Source organism: Pholis gunnellus, assembly GCF_910591455.1.
Source record: "Pholis gunnellus genome assembly, chromosome: 4".
In the NCBI taxonomy this organism is placed as follows: Eukaryota; Metazoa; Chordata; class Actinopteri; order Perciformes; family Pholidae; genus Pholis; species Pholis gunnellus.
In genome coordinates this window covers 14,760,867-14,784,942 of record NC_136530.1, presented here as the reverse complement: position 1 = coordinate 14,784,942, position 24,076 = coordinate 14,760,867, and the positions used below count along the sequence as shown (strand labels likewise).

The 24,076-nt window shown below is 41.1% G+C and overlaps 1 protein-coding gene across 1 annotated transcript in view; it reads left to right on the top strand.

The window, feature by feature from the left end:
- ano8b (anoctamin 8b) overlaps positions 1-24,076 on the top strand; it is a gene marked incomplete at its 5' end in the record, with an annotated part of 34,499 nt that overhangs the window by 5,868 nt on the left and 4,555 nt on the right. The window contains 17 exons of the mRNA XM_079157515.1: positions 11,064-11,174; positions 11,757-11,889; positions 15,206-15,344; positions 15,442-15,538; positions 15,936-16,052; positions 16,249-16,376; positions 16,474-16,635; positions 16,721-16,873; positions 17,202-17,328; positions 17,515-17,570; positions 17,677-17,751; positions 17,926-18,060; positions 20,687-20,934; positions 21,389-21,548; positions 21,708-22,109; positions 22,903-23,094; positions 23,349-23,480. Of these exons, the coding sequence (XP_079013641.1) occupies positions 11,064-11,174; positions 11,757-11,889; positions 15,206-15,344; positions 15,442-15,538; positions 15,936-16,052; positions 16,249-16,376; positions 16,474-16,635; positions 16,721-16,873; positions 17,202-17,328; positions 17,515-17,570; positions 17,677-17,751; positions 17,926-18,060; positions 20,687-20,934; positions 21,389-21,548; positions 21,708-22,109; positions 22,903-23,094; positions 23,349-23,480 (2,567 nt within the window). The remainder of the gene's footprint in view (positions 1-11,063; positions 11,175-11,756; positions 11,890-15,205; positions 15,345-15,441; positions 15,539-15,935; positions 16,053-16,248; positions 16,377-16,473; positions 16,636-16,720; positions 16,874-17,201; positions 17,329-17,514; positions 17,571-17,676; positions 17,752-17,925; positions 18,061-20,686; positions 20,935-21,388; positions 21,549-21,707; positions 22,110-22,902; positions 23,095-23,348; positions 23,481-24,076) is intronic.

The window sequence follows — 24,076 nt, the reverse complement described above, 5'->3', positions numbered from 1 at the left end:
TACCTTGTTCAGTAAATTTGAGGGACAGGAAGGGAGCTTGTTCAAAGCATATGAGGAACAGAATGAGTGCTCATCGGCCTCTAACGTTAATCTCCGTCTGAAGTGTTCAGAGAAACAACACTTTCTGCTCATATATTAGCATAGAGCCCACAGCTGTAGATGACAGATAAGAGCTTGGCAGAGGGTTCTCACCTCAATATTTTCCTTTTTCTGCCCTTCCTTTTAATCAGTTTTCCTTGTTGATGTGGAAGATATATATATAAGAGAATCATTTCATTTGTAGTCTTGCCAGAGGCAACATCTGTCACCAAGGCACTGCATTGAGCCAGGGACCAAGCATGCTATAGTTTGAACAATTACATCAAGTAACAATGTCAAATAAAGACCATGTAAAATGTATATCTTCTGTATATCCTTTGGTTTCTTCTCTATTGTTTAAAATACCCATTTTCAACCTACATTAATAAGTGATATAAGTGATGTTGCTAAATGATGAAATGAGTCTGTTAGATTATCCCTAATCTACAGATTTTACTTTAATAATAATAATACAATAATACATTTTATTTATATAACACTTTTCAAAATTTTCAAAGACACTTTACAAACATTCAAATCATCATAAAAAACCTAAACATTAACTTTCAGGTTATGTAACAGTATGACATATATATTCTGTATCAGCTCTTCATTGAAGCCTCTTCATATTTACACTGAATTAAGTATTTAAACACAAGACTCCATGTTTTAATGACGTGGAGAGTGGAAATATTCTTCAAGTCTTGTGCATCATTTTATGTTTCCCATTATTCACCCTGACATCTTTGGGAGCTTTGGGGTTGTCATTAGAATTTAATAGATAAAGTTCTGTCGGTTCAAACAAAGCTTTCCTGCTCAGATTGAGTTTGCACTGACTGGTCCGATGTCAGCGGGGTAGAAGAAGTTGGAGTGTGTGATTATTAGTACTGGGGTAGTTTTCACTCTTCTCCTTTTTGTTTAGTATACATTTGCATCTTTTGCTCCTCATCTGAAAAGTCCAGTCAGATTTTGGCCCCTGCCTTTAATAAGAATTTGAATGTGGTGAAAGCCTTTTCACAACCAACATGCTGTTCCTGCTCATATGTTTGCACAGTGTCAATGTTTACTGTTGAAGGCTTTCATCAGTCAAGTACAGGCTTTCATTTAGCTTCTCTCTGCCTTTACCACTCTTTTTCCTCCTTTCTCCTTATCTTTTTGTTTACTGTTCAGTCCACACCATATAAAGTAACTTGTTGGCTACATACCTCATGTGCTTGCTGCAGCTTTTACTCCTGTCATTTCCCTTAGAGAATTTCTATGAGAAGGCTGCGATTGTGCATTGTCTCTGAAGAAATTGGTTGTCAAGGAATACAGACAGCATTGCCACATCCTTATTTGCATTTGAGAGCGTAATATCTCCAGTTTTTCACTTTTCTCCAGTATTTCTATGGACGCATACGAGTCAACAGCTTGTTGTTTGTTTGTTGTTTGTATGAAGGTTTCTGAGTATAACTGTCTCCATTCACATAGAGAAGAGTAATTCATTTGCCTCTCTTTAAAGAAAAAACTGGGCCGGCTTCGCCTTAAAGATGTAGCGAATTTGAAAAACTGTAAAATTAGTTGAATGTGCTCAATCCCGCACTAGTTTTTGATAAACCAGTTATTATAGATTTTAATAAAACAACCATGTTACACTTCCTATGCTGCTCCTTCAACAGCACTACTCGTGTTACATTCCTCCAGCGCTAAATAAATTAGAATGAAATGCTGCCTAGATCTTCCTCAAGCTCTTTTTTTGAAAGGCACAAGAAGTCAAAGCATCATTCAAGATGTCTTCCTCTGCTTGTCTTTGAGTGGGAAAGGAAATGGGAGGAATGGTTTAATGTACAATAATCACTGGTTCCTCTGGGTATTGATTGGACTCGGAGCCTCCCTCCCATCTTTCCTGTCCAGGAATAGAATATCGTACCATCATAAAGATCAGTTAACCCACAGCCATCCGACTGACTGACTCACTCCTACAGTATCTTTTCTGTAAATTCACTCGTTATTATCCTTTCCTCTTCTATTGCCATAGTGCCCAGCATCATTTCTGGCATGAATAGAAATACTTAGTTTGCCTGATGCTTATTGGATTGTGTCACCACACTAGAGTGGCTGATTATCTAATGTTTGTAATTATGAATGACCTCCTGGAAACTAGATCCCCTCAATTTTAAAGAAAGCAATCTAATTTATATATTTCTTCCCATAATTCAATTAACTTTCACAAGATAGACGTACTACAACTTTCCTAGACAAAAGGTTGCCAGGTTTGAGTCCGCTACAGTCAGTCAGATGCACAGTAACAGGGCTACATCAGATGCTAATGCCCATTGTTAAAGCTCTTTAAAAATGTATGAGTCTGTTTTCTCTAAACGCCTCAGTCGTTGGGTCCTCCACATGACCCTGTGTGTGCTCTGAATAAAAAAAATGTTTGCATCATAGTGATTACATTTGCATTGCCATGCAGCAGGCCCCCCCTCCTAAAACTTTCAAGTTTAATAGTAACATATTTTGGGAAATATTTTATGTATTTTTCTTGCTCAGAGATACATGAAAAGATCCATACTACTCTCATGTCTATTCCAAATGAAGCTGCAGCCGATTAGCTTAGCAAAGCATAAAGCCTGGAAACGGGGGAACAGCTAGCATAGTCTCGCATAGCCAGACCTTTCTGCACAGAGCTGTGTCAGCACTAAAGAAAGGGCTCCGCACATTATCATTCTGGTATGGGGTGAAAAATACTTTGGCTTGTTTGTATTTCTTTAAACCAATCACAATCGTCTCGGGTGGCGCTAAGCACAGGATGCAGCAACGTAGAAAACAGAAAGCAGAAGTCAAACTACTGCTGTCGGATGGTAACCAAGCCGCCTTCCAACCCCTCTAAAGCTAAATTATTATCCCGTTATTTGTTGTTTGTTAAATATGTAAAAACACACGCACACAACGCTAGGCTAGCTGCTTCACCCTGTTTCCCATCTTTATCTTAAGCTAAGCTAACCAGCTGATGGCTCCAGCTCTATATTGAAGCCACAGATATGAGAGCAGTATTGATCTTAACATCTAACTCTCTACAGGAAAACAACAATTTCTTAAGGACTATAATATCAATTCCAATTTTTCCAGGTATTTGGCCATGCTGTGGTGCTGCAGGGATCCTTAACCCGCTCCACACAACACAGAAATGACCACTAGGACATGTTTGCATTGTTGCTGTGTGTAATCCTTGTCCCTTTGTTCTGTGTGTTAATCAGAAAACCCTTCCTTCACTTTGGCAGTTGTCCACTACTCAACAAGGAGGTCTTTTTGCTCCACAAAGGCTGCTATTCACCCCAACTATATTCATCATCACCACTCGCTTATTCATAATTCGTAATCCCCCCCCTTGACAATGCTCAATTCAGCCAGTTAGATAACCAGCCTGTGGTTGTCTGAGGGAGAAGTCTGCATCAACTGGCTTCTATTCATGATTGTTACCTGACTGAATAGACTACATCAATTTGCCCATTTAACACTACCTTCACAGCTAATATGACAGCTCATTCCCTGCTTCTTCACTGAGGTGCTGTAACTCATCCAAATTAACCAGCTATCCCAGAAAGACCCACCACAGAGAGTAGGAAATGAAGGCAGCAAATTAAGAGAAAGAGAGAAAGAAGCTGGGATGGGGGAAAAGTGATACTTCAACTATTCTGCTGTGTGAGCACTGTGGCTCTTTTCTGGTCTTCTCTTGTCCTTCTCTTGGCCTGCAGCCACGGGCGGCTCCAGTATCACATGTAATCATTGTTATTTTGAGGCCAAGGACGAGTCCCTATTATCCTCCATGCGCCTGTTAATGAGGAAACCAGAGTTCTGACATCCACCAGCATTGACATCTTCATCCCATTTGTCACAAAGGTGGAACAGACACCTCCTATCGCCCTCTGAAGAAAGACGGCTCTAATCTCAATTACATCATATACAAGTTATTTTATCTAAGAGCAGGTTTCTCTGGTGATGGTAGCAGCGTGGTTCTGGGTATGACTGAAATTATCTCAACAATGAATGGATTGCCATTCATGAGGCCTACTGATCCCCTAACCTTTTGTCTTTTCGTAAACCATGAGTTTAACATTTTAGTTTTTTAGTGAAATGTCTCGACAACTATTATGATCCCTCGACTTTTCATCGAATGCCAACATCACTTTTAATTTCTCCAATACTTTGGTTTGTGACCTAATACCTGCAAAACTATGGACATTCCCATCAACCTCAGCAGGAGAGCTGAGAGATAAAAAGAAAGCATGGAGAGAAGGAGGGACTGAGAGATTCTGCCCAGTGGGGCTAAGCAAGATGATTTGGATGAAAGAAAGAGGCAGGGATGATAGCAACAAAAAGATATAGAGAGGAGGGAGAGAGAGTGAGAGGTCCACGGTGTAGAAGACGGGAGCAGACTTAGGTGAAAGAAAGCAAAAAAAGACATGTGGAGTGCTCTGCTGCAAAGGGAAGAGGGGGCTTTCATATATTCTAAAACACATCTGTGTGTGCAGCTGCCAGTGAAAATGAGAGATGCAATGTGGAATTGGGAGTGTTTGTCAATTTGGTGCCAAAATGTATGCAGACTGTGTACCTTGCATTGGGAGGGTGCAGGTGGCCGTTGCGACAAGCTAGAGAGCGATTCAGTGTTTGGAAGTTGGAGAACGCAGGAGGGAGGGAAAAGTGGGAGAAGGAGACGGGGACAGATAAAAGGAAAGGTGAGTTATGGTCTGCTTTTTTTCTCTCAAGACATGTAGGCTGCAGTTGCAGAATCCACAGCTTGATTCACATAATCTTCACAGGTGGAACGGTCTGATTTGATATTTATTTCACACATTTTAGCTGCATGATTTGATGACTCAGTATGCACGTCGTCGTTGAACTTCTATATGTACAGTGATGTATGTGTGTGTGTGTGTGTTTTACTGTGTATTTTCCTCTCTGTGTGCTGTGTGTGTGTTTTGGGAGTTAGGAACCGGTTTAAAAGGGCGCTGTCTATCGGTGGCTGTATGACTGGGTGTGTGGACTCTGTACAGGATGGCGATATACAGAGTCAAGGCTGGAAATGATTCTAATTAGGGAAATTGTTGGGTGATTGAACTTGATTAGGCTCTCTGTCCCACTTGCTGATGCAATCGTTCTAATAGGGTCATTTGTTGCATTCACACACTCAGTGGTTGTGATAATGGAAATGTTTTCTTCCCGACTTATTTTTTATAGCTACATTCCCTCCTTGTCTCTGCGGAGTTCAGTCAGTATGTCTGGCTTTTATTACATTACGTCTGTTTGCGTCTCTCTATCTGCCTCTCTGTTAGACTGGCTCGATAACAGTCCAAATGACTCGCTGCTGAAAAGATAGAAATCCTGTTCTAGTCTCCAGCCTTCCAGGAAATACACACTGTTGTACAAATCCTCAGCATCACATCAGTGCGGTAAATTTACACTGCAGGCCTCAGAAACTGAGAAAGGGGGAACATTCTGTCTCTTAAATGATTCCAGCTGTTTGTATGCATTAAGGTGCCTGCTGGTCCATGATAGGCAGCAAAGGAAAAGTATTTTAGTTTATTTTTATATGATGTCAACCCAAATTAAAGTAAAACTCTATTCCACATTTGCTGCCCACATACTGCTTTTGTGTTCTCTTTTTTTGTTTCACGTTAATGCTATGTGTACAGTTACTAAGAAAGGCTTTTCTCAGGTGAAGTGATCACCTGATTACTCCTGTAATTATACACCATCGGTGGTGACTCAGCAAATATCTTGCATACTTGGTTAAACAAACAAGGGACCTTTATGCCCAGTCTAAATCCAAACATTGATAATAGGGTGGCTCTCAAGTATAATATTTCATAAAGAACTAGATGCATAGGATAAATTCCAATATCTTACTGTTATTATCCTATTACTGCTAATACCATGTGTGGTTCCAGGGGGAAAAAATCCTCTAATCTGTTGAAAGTCATGTGTTTTACATCTACAACAGCAGCGTGTTAGGAACAAATGTACAGTATGAAGAAGCTGCACTAAGTGTCACCGAGTGGCCCCTATGCAAAACACTAACGCAATTACTGCTTATCGCTGAAGCATCACTGCTTTTTCTATATGAAGTGGTAAGATTTATATAGAATATTTATATGATCATGAGACCCTTAAGTTTTCGCCTTAAGCTTTCCTTAAAATGTTTAATTAAGTATTGAAGTAATTAATGTATTATATTTAAGGAGTCCCTTAAATTTAGTTAAATTGTTGCACAAAAAGAAACCAACCTTAGAAACCAAAATAAGAAAAACAGATCTTAAGGTAAACGAAATATGGTTTATGGTGATACATGAAGAACGCATCCCAAGAAGAGTGTTTCACGGCCAGTAGAACCCAATGGATGCGCTTAACAATGTTGACTTCACACCATAGATTTTACAGTTAATTCAGGATTTTTTTGGCCGTCTTGGATTCCACAGCTGTGCACTTCCTGCTTGTTTGCAATTAATGATTGCTCTACTATGGTTTCATGCTAGGGTGTCTTTCCAGTCAGTAATAGGCTGGTATTTCATGTCAACGGTGTGCCGCGTCATTCACCTAGTTGCAAACGCCCGTAACCGTCTGCTGAACAACAGTTTCCATCAAAACAAGAGGAGAATGAGATAACGGCCCCACATTCACTGTTTTCTGTTTATTTGTGGATCAAACTAACTTTTTAATATATGCTTTCATTCATTGTATTCCTCCAGAAGGATAATATTTCCCTAATCTGACCATTTTGGTTTTCTTGTTTTCTTTTCTCATGCCATTTTTTTTAAAACTATCTATAGGAAAATGGTCTCCATGGAAACTGTTGACTATTATCGCTATAAAATCTCAATGCGGTGAAGTCCTTAACTAAGGAAATCTTTTAAGGGGTTCTGTGCAACACCCTTAAGTAAGAAATTCAGCCTTTAGTGTCATATTTATGGATAAAATACAAGGTGTTTTGTGCTACCAGCCGCTGAGAGTTATCCGAAAAGTCACAAAAGCAGCGAGGACAGAGTAGGCTATGCATCATAAAGTCTTTCCTTTAGTGTCTGTGACCTTCACGTCTTAGTGCTTCACCTGAGTTTCTATTAATCTAGCACTTTATACACATGCAAATAGACAAATACCTGTGTGCACACACAGATAGATAAACACCCCACAGAAATGCTTCAGAGAGCAACGCAGATCACAGAAAGACACCCTGCTTGTTATTACTGCCTGGCTGCTGTCTGATAAGTGCCAGCCCCGAAACAGTCGTTGCGCTGTGAAGGCCGTAAGTAATACAGGCTTTATATGTATCACTGCTAGTTCTGGGCCAACGTGCTCAACGGTGCCCTGGTTTCTGTTACGGGGCCAAAAGGGGTTTTCAAACTCAGAAATTATTTCATTTTGCGTAACCGCTATATTATATACAGATTACCCAACTCGGCTGTAATACAAATATTGAGAAAACTTGGTGCAATTTTTAAGGATTTTAAACTTTGTACTCAACATTAACTCTAACCATTTGAACGCGAATGTTTGTCAGTGTAAAATCTGCACGTGCACATTATCTGTAGCACTCAGTCTATTCCAGAACACTGATGAGGTAAAACCTCAATTGATTACCTGCGTTAAATCAATCGTAGAAGGGGGAGATGGGGATAATGAGAAGCAGATGAGTTGCAAAAAAAGGATTGTTAATGATGGGCTGAGACTCAAAATCAAGACGGTGAGGATATTTTGTGTATTCAGTGAACTGCATGTAGTTAAATCAATATTTTATCATCGACAATGTATCACATCACTATATTTATGTGAAAAGGTTCTCTCGCAGTTACAAACTACATGTTATCACCTGACTGCAGCTCTACAAAGCTATATAGCTTCTTTCAGCTCATTGTTTTGGTTTCCGGGACCACAGTTTACGTTACTGTTTTGGTTCAGTCCTTCTGTTCTCATCAGCATCATTTTCAGCTTCCTGCTCAGAACCAAACTGAAAGAAGAAATACATTTCCCTCAGGAGCTGGTGGAGACCAAAAACAGAGCTAAAAAGCAGAATGAATATCTGACTTTTATTAATCCGGTGGCCAGAAACGCATTATTGATTGCCAATGTTTTACTTAACAGTGACCCTGAAAACCCTTTCTGATCCTGCTAATAAACAGCCTAATGCTCTGCTCAACTGGCCATCGTTTCATGTGTGACAACAACCTTTTCCATGGCAGCTGAGAGGTGGTTTGTTTGTGTGGTGCAAAAACACACTTTTACACAGGCAGACTGTCAGACTGGCCTGGACTGAGCAGTGAAGCCGTGGTGGCTGTGTAAGAATCAATGTCTATCTTCAACCAAATACAAACACACAAATGCATGCAAACGATCTGAACACATGCTCAGTATTGGGGCTTGTAAACTGAAGCATTGTTGAAGTGGTGAGACCAATCTGTTGGCTGTACCGGGAGTGAGTGTGTGTGTGTGTGTGTGTGTCTGCTGTGTGCGTTGCCCTCAGCGATGAATACAGGACTCGATTAGAATTGCTGTCATGTCGCACCACTGCCTGCAGCATTTCATCTAAAGCACAGCGGAGCGGGCAGTCAGATTTCAGTATCTAGGAGTACCACTCCAGATTAAATAGTCAGAAATACCTTGCGCTGTTTCCTTTTCAGCCCGTTGCGATGTTTGAAAATGTTCTTCAGAGGGGAAGAGCGTTGTGGAACCAGATTAAGTTGTCACAACCTCTTTGTAAGTACTGAAGAGGGATCCTTTGAATAGTAATGCTGTCTCTAAGTCTAGGTCTGTTCAAGTTTGTAACTCTAATGTGTTTTGATTTCGAAGAAAATGTCATTTTCTGCCAAATGTGTTTTTAATGGCATCCTCTCTGTATGTCTAATGACCTTAAAAAACATTCTAGGTGACAACCAAGGTGCTTTAAGAGAAGACATGGCGAACAAAAAGAGCATCAAGATGAGGAGATAGGACCGTTAAAATAGTATTATAGCTAAGCCATGATACTAGGCTAATAAATACAATCTGAGTTAAAGCTGCAATAGTCAAAATGAATTTCCATTAAGTATGGAGGAACGCAACAGCAACATGATCACATTATAATAAAATTGTTTTGGTGAATGTGTTAGCAAACAGTTGACTATCAGCAGACACAGAGCAACATTTCTCTCCTTTTACTGTAGTTCTGGTTTGGGCTCCACAAACCCCTGAGGGAAATGTATTACTCTTAAGCTGCCAAATCCTTCATTTTATTCACCAGCTAGTTGCTAAATGTGTGTGTCTGTGGTTTGTAATAGACGGGTAGCTTACAGTGGGTTTATTACAGCTTTTTATCTGATAACAGCTGCGTACATTGGCTGGAAATGAGGTGGAGATTACGGGCCAGAAAACCAAATCATTGATCCGAAATGGATTAAAGGCTCTGTTGGAATGACAGTTACTGCTGAGTTGGGTGATAATTGGTTCTTCAATACTAGTAGTGACCCCTTTCAATTAATTATACTTAGTAAGTTGCAAAGAAAATGTATAGGGACTATGCAAGTAGACCGCATGTTGGTGCAGTGCTTCTGTTTATCCAGTACAGCAAACATGGAGAGAGTATATTCCCTGGGTTAGGGTGGTTTCTGGGAAGCTCCACTATGTATCCCTCTCTGACACCACTCTGATCCAGGAAGCAGAGGGACACACGGAGCCGCAGCACAATGATGTTTTTATGTGACAGGTGTTTATTGGCTCCACAGAGTGCGCATAGGCACTGTGTGATTTATAGCGTCATGCTAGCAGCGGTGATATCATGGTTACATTTACAGCCTGCCATGACCCCGACCTTTGTGAGGGTGTATGTCTTTGCATTCACTTTTGTAACCATGTAAGCAAAACGTGAACCAGTTCTAGGATGTACATTGACTTCGTGGTAAAGTATAGATGATATGTAGATTTTATATTTTGGTCTCTTTTTTACTGCTTTCAAATACATAAGAATAAACAAACAGTATATTATTGGATGAATTATGTGATACTTAATATATTTGCGTGTGATCTCTGGAAAGTGGCCCACTGTCCAGCTCTTCTGCTGCTCCATGCCTCAGTGATCACAGTGCTGTTGTGGGACAGGCATTCTCTCCAGGCTGCTGTCATTATTATTCAGGACCCGGGAAATGGTTTTCACAAACCGTCCTCTGCCAGCTGAGCAGGGTCTGGGGTTAAACTGGTTACAGAATCACTTGGCGCTGCTGCCCTTCGGAAGAACATATCAGTGGGAATATGAGAGTGTGTCAGTGAGAGATAAATGAGGTGTCAAAGATATGGTTCATTTGAGCCTGGATACAAAAATTCCAGTTGTTTTGAAAATGTTTCCATAACGTAACTGTATCCACCCTAGAAGAAATGTGTTATTTTCATTCAGACTGCTGCATTAAGGGCGACTGTGTCATAATGTGACACTACTGGGTGGCTACAGTGGAGCAGTTTTTGGTGTACTGTTGACCACAGGAATAGAGACAAGGTAATTAATATTAAATAACACAGGAGGCTGCATATTCATAGTCAAACCTTCTACGTATTCTTTTACTATTCAAGGCTTATATCTGGGCGTTCCTGAGACTCACAACATATGACAACACTGAGAATTAGCTTCACTTGCATGTGTTGAGTTGAGTTGAGTGTCTGTGTGTGGATGTGACAATTCAGAGAGTGTGGACAGTGTGTGGCCTCTGGTCTTGGCAGGGCAGGATTAGCTCCGTCAGTCTCATGTTGTGAGGCGAAGGGGCGTGACATTTAAATCTGTCCCTTCAAGAGGGACGATTTTGTGTGCGTCGGTGTGTTTCTTTCTGTGTGTGTGTCTTTCTGTGTGTGTCAGGGCAGCATGGGTAAGAGTTTTGGAGGAGGGGTTGCAGAAAATGTAAGAAACGTTATTGCTCCTTAAGTTTTTAAAAGGTGACTCTCTCTCTCTTTCTCTCCCGCTCTGTCTGTCTCTCTGTCTCCCTCTTTCTCAGATAAGTTGTTTGGGAAGCGGCTGCTGCAGGCTGGGAGACACATCATGTCTCATAAGTCTTGGATGAAAACGGTGCCCACGGAGAACTGTGATGTCCTCATGACATTTGCAGGTCAAGCACTTACACACACTCACATGTTTGTATTTCTATACTTGTGAGGACTCTTGTTGACATAATGCAACCCTTACCTAAACCTTAACCACCACCAAACATTCTTAAGGTCAACCCTTACCCTCACCTAAACCTATGTGCTACTAACGTATATTTTCCCTGAGCCCTGAGCCCAAAGTACTGTATTCAATACAGAGTCTTAAACCTAAAACGGCCCTTTGAAAAACTGAGGACCGGCCTTAATGTCCTAACTTTCCAGTGTCTTCCAGAGAACTTTAAAATGTACTCGTAGGGATCAATACAGTTATATACTGTTGATAATGACATTGATCACTTGACTTTCTAAGCCATAGCCTGAAGGTCAGAGAAGCCATTTTATGACTTTGTTAGAATCTCTGAACCAGCTAAGAAAGCAGAGAAGAAGAGTCATTCTCGAGTGTTTGTTAGTACGACTCTTAACCTCCTGCTGCTGCTCAGGAATAAATAGTACAAGACTGTGGGAGTACTCCCGGCAGCTCCCGTGTACAGTAATGCGTGAGTATAGTTGAAAATGTATTTTTATTTTTTCATTTCCTGTCACAGACACTACAGATGACCACACGTTGCTATGGCTACTGAACCACATCCGGCTGGGAATCCCAGAGCTCATCATCCAAATACGACATCACAAGCACACGCGGGTCTACGCGTTCTTCGTCACCGCTACATATGAAAAGTAAGGCCTCGCTCCAAAGGTTGCAAACACATTTTAGCAAGGGTGTATTTAGTCATTCATTTATATATTTGCTTATTATTGAATGTACGGCTTCAACTGAGTCGTCATTTTATTGTTGATGAATCTGTCAATCATAGTTTTTTTGATTAATCAAGTATTTGTTTTTGTCAATTGAATGTCAGAACAAAAGAGAAAGTGTTCATAACACTGACATCTTTAGATTTTGTTTTGTCTGATCAACAGTTCAAAACCCAAAGATGTTCAATTAACAATTACATAAAACAGAGAAAAGCAACAAATCCTCACATTGGGAAAGTCAGAACAATGTAAATGTAATTTTTATTGATAAATGACTCCAAACAATGGTTAATAAATCAAAACACTCTCGGCATGAAAGTAAATAAATCTCAAAGTATTCCTTCAAACTGATTAAAATATTTCCAGATTTGTAAAGACACTTTCTTTTGATAGCCCAATGCTGTTAGCATTAGCTGAAGAATATGCCAACCTTGCAGAACATCAAACCAGTGTGATTTCATCCTTGCTTACACAACCTGCTACAACACTACTGTTTAAACTGTAGCTGTGCCAATTAATCACCTTGTCACCCTAGAGAAAACACAGGGAAAACAGCTAAAGCAGCGACTTTTATGAACAGAGACAGAAATGCCAAATGAATAATATGGTATACATCACTGCTTCCTGTAGTAGGTTTAGTTATTTTTAAATGTTACTACTGGAGTTGGGATATTTTAGACACACATGTTGTGTATGTTCTTTGCTGGTGTAAAATGTGTTTATTGTGGTATTATATTTAGCTGCAGCTATATGAGGCACAGTAGCTCGTACACAGTGAATCGTTAGTGAGGCTGCCGTGATGCCTGGTTTACTGTATCAGCATTGCTGCTCTGCTTCTGGCTGCAGGTTATTTAAAGTTTTGCAAAAGGTTAGAGTCAGGCCAAACAGTATGGATTGCGTTTGCTCTGATTACACTACCCAGACATGGTCTCTTGTTTTGAAAACATCTCCAGGGAAATCGGGGAAGAGCCCAGGGTCATTTTAATCTAAGCATTGACTTTGGTATATAAATACTGAGATATACAATCCAGGGGATCTGGGTGACACTTGCTGTTTCATACTGCATTTCACCTCTTGACAAATGTAGAGTCAACCTGTTGACTGTGCATGTAATAACAGGCCTCTTGAAAAACCCTGAGTGTCTCAACCAAACCTTTTACCAATGAATGGAAATAAACAGATGGCCTGAAGGAACGAGGAAAGAGAGCCAGATAGAAACAGATGCAAAGAGAGAATAAGAGAGAAAGAGAAGGAGTGAAGCAGAAAGACAAAGAGAAAACAACAGGGAGGGTAATATGGTAGGAGGATGGAGAGAGTGCTTTCTGAAAGTGTGCCAGTGGGTTTCAGATGAAATGCTCAAGTAAAATGATTGCTGTGTGACTAGAAGACTCCTCTCCTCTCTCTCTCTCTACGCACACAAACCTGCTGTCAGATGGGTTGACCTACATTTCATGTGATAGAAGAGATAACCCAGCAAGTATTTCATCCTCCCAAACTCACCTTGAATAGTCATTCCCTTTGCATACTAAAGCGGTGAGAAAGCCTTCCTGCGTGATACCAGCAGAGGACTCTAGGCTTGTTTTTAACATTGCTTTTTTTTGTGTAGATGATCTTGGTATGAGATCAAAACAGCTGGGGTCACAGATTCAGTGTGTTAGTTTCCAGTTATTGCTTTGAAAACAACTATTAGCAGACAGTACAATTGTAGCAATTAACATCCTTAAGTGTGTTATACAGTTAATGTCTTCCTCCTTCTCTTTTCATAGCTCACATACCATCCACTACTCACGTCTCAGCTCTGACTAGGCAATTTACAGCATGCCGTCCTGTTCTGCTGAGTTTCCATATTACGTCTGATAGATATTTGCTATATTAGCATAAACCTTACGTGCAGTGCTTTCCCTCGGCAGTGTTCTGCTCTTTTACAAGGTTAGCTTTGTCCACACATTCCCTTTGACTGTGTCTCCAAAATAAGACTCCTTTTATTTGGGGAGAGAAAGTGTAAAAGGCGACAAAGTTTTAGATTAAATAAGAAACGGGAAATCTTATCCAAATTCACGGCAGCAGCAGAAGCTGCGCACCTCTCAAAGCCCTCGCAGTTATTGGCTTAGATTACTAAGCAGTTGGGTTAAATAGATACAGCCTGTTTTTTTTTTCTTAGACAAGGACTTTTGTTGTGATGGTGCTGCGCACTAAGCAGTATTCAGCGGTGATACAGAAGCTTACACCTCACATTTCTGTTGTAATCCATCATGGTGCTGATCGTACCTCACTGTGCTGCTCCTCCATGTGCCTGGAGCTGCATGATGGATGGATGTTACAGGCCCACCTAGGCTGCAATCCTGCATGTGTGTGCATAAACTTTATATACATTATGTATATGTACATGTGACAGAGAGAGGTGAGCTGACCGCCTGGAGGGTACAGAGGGCGTGGTGTTGCATTATTACCGCGATTTCAGCACAAAGCCGCTGGGAAGGACAGAAGGGGAGGAGGGGATGATGGAATAAAGTAGGAGGAGTAGGAGGGGGAGAAGGAGACAAAGGACAGGACCGTGCATGGGAGATAGAAAAGGATGAAGAGAGAAAGGTGGATTGAGAGAGGTGGGGAGAGTAGACAGAGTTGCTGTAGAAAGGAGGAGGGAGGATGAGAGGAGACATGGAGGAGGAGCTGATGGGAAATGAGATGATGAGAGAGACTGATGAGGTTAAAGCATTAGAGGAGGGATCGGGTGACTTTAACACTATGAAGGACAATCCTTCTCTGCTAATGTCATTGTTTGCTGTACTCTGCTTAAATTGATTTTCATAGACATTTGTCCAGCTATCCACAATAGGATTGCAACTGTTCTCCTTGTTATTCATAAGCTGATGATTTTTTTTAGCAAATATATTAGTAGTTAATGTGGAAAAAATGTCAATTGTCAACATTTTTCAAGAGCACAAAGTGAAATCTTCAAATTGTATCATCCAACCAACAGTCCAAAGGCCAAAAAGATAAAATGTACAATGATATAAAACAGAGAAAAGCAGATCCTCATATTTGGGTAGTTGCAACGAGAAAACGTTGGATATTTCTACTTAATAAATTACTTAATCAATTATCAAAATTGTTATTAATGAATGCCAACATTAAACTGGAAATGAGTCAAAGTCAAAGAGCAAGTGTTCAACAATCGCACTGGGAGAAGACATCTGATGCTCTATAACACCATCAGTCTCGCATTGTTGTCCCCCAGTTTGTTGCGAGGTGCTGAGGAGATGGGATTGAGGAAAGCGGTGAAGCACGAGTATGGCGGAGGAACACGAAACTTCTCCTGTGAGGAAGATTACATCTACGAGAACATCGAGATCGAGCTGTGTTTCTTTACTTCACAGGTCAGTCTCAAAACACGCAAACTCACACGCATATGCAAGTAAATATGCTGTCAAGGCATTGCCTGAATTTACTCTCCCGTCCTCTCGCTCACTGCAGGAGAGGCAGAGCATCATTAAATACTGGCTTGACAATCTACGGGCCAAACATGGGGAGGTGCTTCATAATATCAACTTCCTGGAAGGCCAGCCAATTAGTAAGTTGCATCCTTTTACAGTATACTATGTGATATTTGTCTTAAACAGATGGAACTTCTTTGGCAGCTTTTGGTAATAATCCCTCAGTTGGTTTGGTATTAAAACTATTAGAAGCATAATTATCATGGATTTGATGGTTTACTGTATTTAGATATCTACTCTTCTTCTGTAAATGGCAAATAGACTGTATTTATATAGCGCTTTCGTAGTCTTAGCGACAACTCAAAGCTTTATAGCATAAGCCAGCATTCACCCATTCATGCACTGGTAGCAGAGGCTAACCATATAAGGTGTCCCCCTGCTCATCAGGAGTGATACACATTCACACGCACACTTAGAAGCATTTTCTGGTTTAGTATCTTTTGAACTTACTTGATGCTTTATTCTTCTCTGCAGTCCCGGAGCTGAGTGCACGAGGTGTGATCCAGCAGGTATTTCCTCTCCATGAGCAGAGGATCCTCAGTCAGCTGATGAAGTCCTGGGTCCAGGCTGTTTGTGAGAAACAGCCTTTAGGTCAGCAGAACAAAATACTCATGAACACGAACATACTGTACAGTGTACATAACACTCTAGTAAAACAACAAGACAGAAGAAAGTACTTTTGGCGTACTGTGAATTACCTTCGCCGCTCATGGTTCCTTGTTCTATCCTTTAACTATTATAATAACTGTCATATCATCCTTTTAATTTCCCATACTGGTGTTTACAGATGATATCTGTGACTACTTTGGTGTGAAGATTGCCATGTATTTTGCCTGGCTGGGATTTTACACCACTTCTATGTTATATCCTGCTGTGATCGGCTTCGTGCTGTGGATGCTCACTGAGTCAGATCAGGTGAGGAGAGACGCTATCGTAGCATAACGCAACTTAAATCCCCTGCTGAAAAATGAGCACCATCCGAGTCCAAGTCTGCGTGTTTGTGTTGTTTCAGACGAGCCGGGACATCTGCTGTGTGGTGTTTGCACTGTTCAACGTGGTGTGGGCCACTCTGTTTCTGGAGCGGTGGAAGAGGAGGGGGGCTGAGCTGGCATTCAAGTGGGGAACACTGGATACGCCATCTGAATCCCTGGAGGAACCACGGCCTCAGTTCCGGGTGAGAGAAACTAAAACTCGGACTCCTATCTCCATATCTTCTCTTCTCTTTCAGGCCCTTTCATACTTTCTCTCTCTCTCGGTAGGGAGTGAAGCGCTGCAGTCCCATAACAGGTTGTGAGGAATTCCACTATCCTCAGTGGCGGCGGCGTGTATTCAGGTGGCTGGTCAGCCTGCCCATCTGTATCCTCTGTCTCTGCTTTGTCTTCCTGGTCATGCTCATCTGCTTTGAGCTGCAGGTCAGTCAGCTGTCAACATCGGTTTTCTACGTGCCCCGCTTGCATAAATGCAGCAATAATAGTTTCAATGGTAAAAAATCTTCTAACCCTGCATCTGTCCTTCTTTAGTTTCATCAAATTTATTTTAAGGGTGGATGTACTGATGCAGCAAGCCTGTTAAACATCAAAGTTGTACATGCTATGGGTAGAGCTTGATATGAATAAAGCAGGAGAAAATACCTTCTCCTTCAGAATGTTGGTCCAAGAGTGAACACAAGTGCTTTAAACGCCCCTTGATGTGTTTTTTCTCTGAGGTGACGAGTACAAACCTGTGATTGTGTCTCTGCAGGAGTTTGTGATGGGGATCAAGGAAATGCCTCGGCTGGCTCGCTTCATCCCCAAAATCATGCTAGCTATCACTGTGACTGCATGTGACGAGGTGTACAGGAAAATCGCCTGCTGGCTCAACGACATGGGTGAGAGTCAAGCTTCCAGATTTTTCAAGATCCACATAAATAAGATAATAAAAATAATCTTAATAAGATTGGTTTCATCAGAGATCTTCAGTAATCTCTTGTAAACACTAATCAGTGATTAGTTTAAATTGTACCGTATATTACATTTATGAGTGGTAAGGGATGATGTATTTTGTTTTTCCACAGAAAACTATAGACTCCAGAGTGCCTATGAGAAAAATCTCATCATCAAAATGGTTCTTGTGAGTGGCTTTTCTGCATAATATCTTGTGATTTGGAAACTTTTTAAAACAGTCCCTTTCACACACCTTTCCTCTTAATGACATCTGTTATTTCTTTCTTTCACAGTTTCAGTTTGTAAATTCTTATCTCAGCCTTTTTTACATTGGATTCTACCTCAAAGACATGGAGCGTCTGAAAGAGGTAAGAAACATTCCAGTTTTAATGTTCCTCTGTCACACATTAGCTTCAGTAATTCATTTGGCCTCCAACGTCTGTCGTTCTCCCATCCTTAAATGCTTTGCTCTCTCTGCTTTCATTCATTGATTTCCATAACCATCCATCCGCACATCTCATCCATTTGTCCATCCGTGGAAGATGCTGCTGGTGTTGTCTCTGTTAAGGAGTCTGCAGCGGCAGGTCCGGGTCAATTTGCTGCCTTCCCTCTTCCTCAAGATCCAGATGCATGTGGTCTCTGTTCCCTGGTTCTTCAGGGCTTTACTCAGGTCCAAAGTATGCTCCCCGTGCATCCACTGTCTGGGCGAGAGGTCTAAGGTTCATTTCTGACCACCTCGTTCTTAACCTTGCATGCTCCGTGACGGTCATGACATGAACTTGAACTACCAACCTGCTTTGTTTAAAATGATTGTGTGTGTTTTGATCATATTTGTCTCTTGAAAACCTTACAATTTGAAAACGATTAAAATCCAAATTGATAATTTCAAAATGTCATCGGGACAAATATATTTAGTTTTTTCTCGCTTCTTAAAAGGACAGTTCACGTTCACATGTTTTTCCTCTTACCTGTAGTGCTACTTATCAATCTAGGTTGTTTTGGTGTGAGTTGCCTGCTTTTGGAGATATCAGCAGAGATGTTTGCCTTTCCTCCAATATAATGACTCTATGGCACTTGACTTGTGGTGCTCAAAGCGTCCAAAAATAAATTTGAATAGCTCAACAGCAATCTATTTCCAGAAATCATGACCCGGTTACTTAAAATAATCCACAGACCTTGTTGTAAAGCAGGTGGCAGTTTAATGTCGGTACTATAGTTCTGCCATTGAAAACTGCCACCAAAACAATCTAGATTGAAAAATACTTCTGCAAGTAAGAGGAAGAATATGTATTTTTGATTTTGGGGTAGACTGTCCCTTTAAAATGCCATATTTTAGAGACATGTGGCTTTCACCAGACAGAGATGATAGAGAAGTGGTTTACGGCGGTACAGAATTTAAAATGTATCTGTCCAAAGATGATGTCTGACTGTTTAAATTATTGCGTTTTATTTCTGACTGATCGAGTCACAAATTGTGCCTCTTCACGCGCATTTATGAGCAACATTACTAGTTTCACTAGTTGAGTGGTTTTGTCTTTTTCTTTGTCTTGACATGGAGATGTGGTGTCAATGTGGATTTTTTTATTGGCATTTTCCTTCCGTGCAGTTTGTGTGAATTGTTTTCCCGTTACAACTCTCACCACTCATACCTCAATTCTCACTCAATTTGTCAGTTTCTGTTACACTCTCAGCCAGAGTGACGCCTCATTGAGTTTGTCATATTCTGTTAACAACGCCTGACTTCCATGTCTGATTCCCAACCAGTACAGCCCAGCTTCAGCTTAACAATCATTCCACTTAAGACTGCATTACAACACAAGAGTGAAATAACATTTCCAATATGAGCAGACAGAATTTTTCTTACTTGATTTTTAATCTGAAGTTAAATGAATAGAAACCAATAGCCTCAAAGGTAAGAAAAACCTGGCAAAACATGCACGGAAAAAACCCACTGGTGTAGTCCTTTAAGTGTCTGAAATGAAAACCATCTGGTGTTGTCAGCTTGAGTGTGCCAATGTCCGTCTCTGTGCCGACTGTTCCAGTAGGTAACAGTGTCTCCTTTTCTCGGAGGTCTCCCATCATTGACTGAAAGCAACTTTTTGTCCATGTTCTCGTCAGGAAGTCATTGTGGGTTTGTGTTTGCATTCTGTGCTGTAGCTAGGATATTGTGCGTCAGTATTATTTGACTTGGAAACAATTGTTTTCATATTAAAACCAATAACCGATAGTAAGCTTTGTGATGCTGCAAGTCTTAGTCTGCGTATCCTCTGTGTGTATATTAAATGGATGAAGACATACTTGGTTTTGAGTGTTTCAGGACAATTCTGGTTTATTACAACGTGGGTTCTTTTTTCAAGGTTTTGGCCAACATTTCTATTCGTGCTTTCTTAGTATTAACTTTCTGAGATCTGGAAACAAAGCAACATTACTACAATAAAGCTTGATGGATCAAGAGACCGGTGCAGCCAGACTATAACATAGGTTGTAAACATAAACTGTTTAACTAAATTAACTAAACAACTTTATTTTGAGGTAAAGCTGAAATCAACCCGCTCAAAATGGTGAGAATAATAGTTTGGGTTATAATAATTATACAATTTTTTCAAAATAAAGTAAGTGTTGCCATCCTGGGGGTTTGTTTAAAACCTGTATGAAGCTCTGACTGCTGAGGTTACTTCTCTTGTCAGACTTCTCTATTCTGATGTTGCTTACTCAAGTTGTAATAAACCTGAATTATCCTTCAGGTTAAGCTTTTTTTGTACTTCCTGTTGTGTGTGATTTGGATTTGTTCAGCAAGCTATGAGTATTACTGAAAGGCCTTGAGTGTCCATGTTCATCAGTCATTCACCTCAATACATCATCAGCCTTTTGAAATGTTGTTTGAGTGGTGTGTTAAAGGGCACCTCCGCAGTGAATCACATTGTCTAGAAAACTGCGGCTGCACTGCTCCCTTTTGGTTCTTTCAAACATATGGCACTTTTGGGCCCCAATTAGTGACAGATGACATTTCTAATTTATAGGGAACTGTCCAGCAGCAGTTTTCGGCCTTATATGTTTTTGTGTGGATTGAGTCTGCATACAAAATTGTGTTTTGATTGATTTATCGAATCTGTTCCATGTTTATCCTACTGCTTTATCAGCCGATTATCATGCCCTCTCTTCTGTCCTCTTTTTCTCTAACCACCTATTTCCTACCCTTTGCATCCTACGCGTGTCTTTTAAATGCTCTGATTAGTTCGACAGTATGTTCACTTAGTGTAGCAGCTAATTTTGTCTGAATGTTTCTCTCTCTGTCCTTGTCAGATGCTGGCCACTCTACTCATTATACGCCAGTTCCTTCAAAATGTGAAGGAGGTGCTGCAGCCTTACCTGTATGAGCGTCACAAGCTGGGCGAGCTCACACTGAGAGCTGTGTGGGACCTCCTGGTCTCAGTGCTGCTGAAATACGGCCGGCTGGCAGCTGGAAAAGCCCAGGTCTCTCCCACCGATCAGGCCATGCCAGGACCTGGACTGAGGGGAACCAGGCCTGGATTGGGGCAGCTAGATAGAAGGTCAAACTCATTCTTTTAACTCTCATTAAATTAATAAATGCAGTAAACATACACTTCAATACAATGTACATATAGGGTTTTCACATTTTGATAACAGATGTCAAAAAGAGATGAAATGAGAATCTTTCTCATAAGATCAGTGTGATGAACAATGACGTTCAAGTGTTAACAGTTGTCATTCCCGCCAACGCTCAACGTGTTAGTCACAACAAACAGACCTGCGCTTGACTGTCATTCTCTTTATACTCAGCTCAGGTTTCATACATGTTGTAAACAAGCCCGGCGACATTCAAATATAGAGCCACTTTATCTGCACTTGACATTGTCTGCACGCTGTGTGCAGTTATGATTAGTGCCACTCGGACACTGAGGAAATGGACAGAACACCGCTGTGAGCGGTTAACACACATGCACACGTTGTCTGATGTCTATCTGTGCTTTCAACTTCTCTCAGGGAAAAGAAGTGTTTGAACGGAGGATGCGGGGTGCCTGATGAGGAGGAGGGAGGTGAGAAGGACGAGGCTGACAGCGGGAGGTTCAGTGAAGGAGAGACGGAGGAGGAAAGTCTGATTGACTGCGGTTTGAAGCTGAGGAAAGTCAGCTTCATAGAGAAGGTATAAGCTGTGTGGTAACATACATTTATGAAGTGTTACTATGCTTGTGCTGTGGCACTTTTCATATGTTAAGACATGTTTAATGCAAATATAGTAACAACAGTTTGTATTTGCATTAATAGTGTTGTTTGGTGTTGCTAATCTGTTGTTGTTGTTAAGGTGGACAGAAGACCAGTCTGCAGTGGGGCCCACATGGACAGCAGTTTCCTGGAGGAAGGGAGCCCCACTATGGTGGAAAAAGGAATGGACCATGCCTCTGTATTTGAGATGTGTGACGACGACGACGATAATGGCATCCATGATGTGAAGGAGTCAGGTGGGGGAGCAACAGGTGTGGCTGAGGGAATTAATGCTGCTGCCGGCGCTGCTGCTGCTGCCAGCGCTGCACCGCTGCCTTCTGGGTCTGAGAACAGCACAGCACTGCGCCACAGAAGAAGAGGCAAGAGCACAGAGAGACTTGAGCCGAAGGCAAAAAGGGAATCATGGATTGACCCCCCTGAAGTGAGAGAGAGCAACACGCTCGCTCAGGCTGAGATGGAGAGCTGCATGCAGACTTATGCTGTAAGAAGGACTATATACTGAACTTATTCTATAAACTCTGCACAGAGTTTTAAGATGACCATTTGTATCCTTTGAAATATTTAAAGGCACATTTTTGAATGTATTACTCTGGGTGTTATTATTGTCATATTGTGACCAAAAGCGTTAAAGGTTAAACCAAAGTCCTCATCCTGAATAGTAGCAGTACAGTGACAGCAGGCAAAGAAACCTGCATGTGTACCATAGCCATTTTAATTCAGCAATTCAAAAACTACTACCTCTCTTGCGTGCACAAAAGCTACATTGTAAGTGAGCAACAACCTTGCACTGCTGTAAGAAAAAGCGGTGCTTGTGCATGAAGCTCACAGTAACAGCTGGAGGGATTTCCAGGGGACTTACTGTGAATAATGATGGTTGGATTCAAAAATTTGAGATGATTTCTGTGATTTGGAAAGCACCAGGTGACTCATGCTCCTTCCCCCGACTGATACAGTTATTGCAGGAATACTTTTTTCCCCAAATCTCTACAATGGTTGAGTAGAAGGTTATCGTTAAAATGAGAATAACAAACTTATTTTCATGGTTTTCCATGAAACCATGGATCTAAGATGTCCTCCGTGGAATCTGCCGCATAAAATAACCTCATAGCGCTCCTACACTATCATCATTTATGACAGCTAAACAAAGCAAACAATGTCTTTTTATATTTGGTACTATGGCACACTGATTTAGTCTACAGTCTAGGTGTCTAGTTGCATTGAGAGTGTACTTACTTGGTAGAGTTGTGGTCTAATCGTCCACTCTGCCCTCTCAGGACACCTTCCAGGACTACCAAGAGATGTTTGTCCAGTTTGGCTACGTGGTGCTCTTCTCCTCGGCCTTCCCTCTGGCTGCCATGTGCGCTCTCATCAACAACATCATTGAGATCCGCAGTGATGCCTTTAAGCTCTGCACCGGTCTGCAGAGGCCCTTCGGAATCAGAGTGGAGAGCATCGGCCAGTGGCAGGTCAGAACGACACTCTGTGAAAGTTGAAAAAGGCTCATGAGAGTTTTCTGCCATTGTTGTAAATTGAGTCAATTCACTTTCACCATTTCATATGTGACAAACACTGGCTCCATTTTGAAAGACATGCAAGTGATCAATTACCAATAATAGCCCGGAATAAGTGAACAGGACTGAACTGAGCTAAATTGAAATAATTTGTATGTATAGCACAAATGAACTGCCATGTTAAGCTTCCTCCCTTTTCTCCTTCACAGACTGCGATGGAAGCCATGGGCCTGATTGCCATCATAGTGAATTGTTACCTGATTGGTCAGTGTGGTCAGCTACAGCGTCTCTTCCCGTGGCTCAGCCCCGAGATGGCCATCGTCTCCATCGTCATCCTCGAGGTACCGCAGCTCCTTCCTGCGAGTCTGTCTGAAGTGCTTAGAGCAGTGCTTTTTCAAACTTTTTCTCAGGACACCAGCATTTTGTGACCCAGAACAAAATGTGTAGTAGTCAGAAAATGTGCCAGGTATTTAGGCTACAAACAAGTTTACAACTGTCTGTATTGTTCTACCTGCAGAGACTTGTAAGGCAGGGCTGTATGGCGGAAGATACCCAAATGGGTTCATCAAATGCTACAGATGTTAACTTACACAGACACATGTTTCTCCCTGATAATAACAGAACACATTGTAATCGTCTAGTGACCCATGGTGGGAAGATAATTTAGAGGAAGATGTGATGTATATATCATAAATCACATGTTGCGTCGTGTCTTTGTTCTACCTTGTATACTCACAAAAAGATGTCTAGCAACAACTATCTCTTATTCTATCCAAGTGACTGACAGAAGCACAACATTAACGCTTTTTACACTGATGAATGATAATGTATGAAATGGGTTTCCAGCGTGCCAATCTTTACGAAAAGCACAAATAGATGAATTGGAGCTCTCTTCATGTTTCTCCTCTTACCTGTAACATATTTAGATACAGGTTTT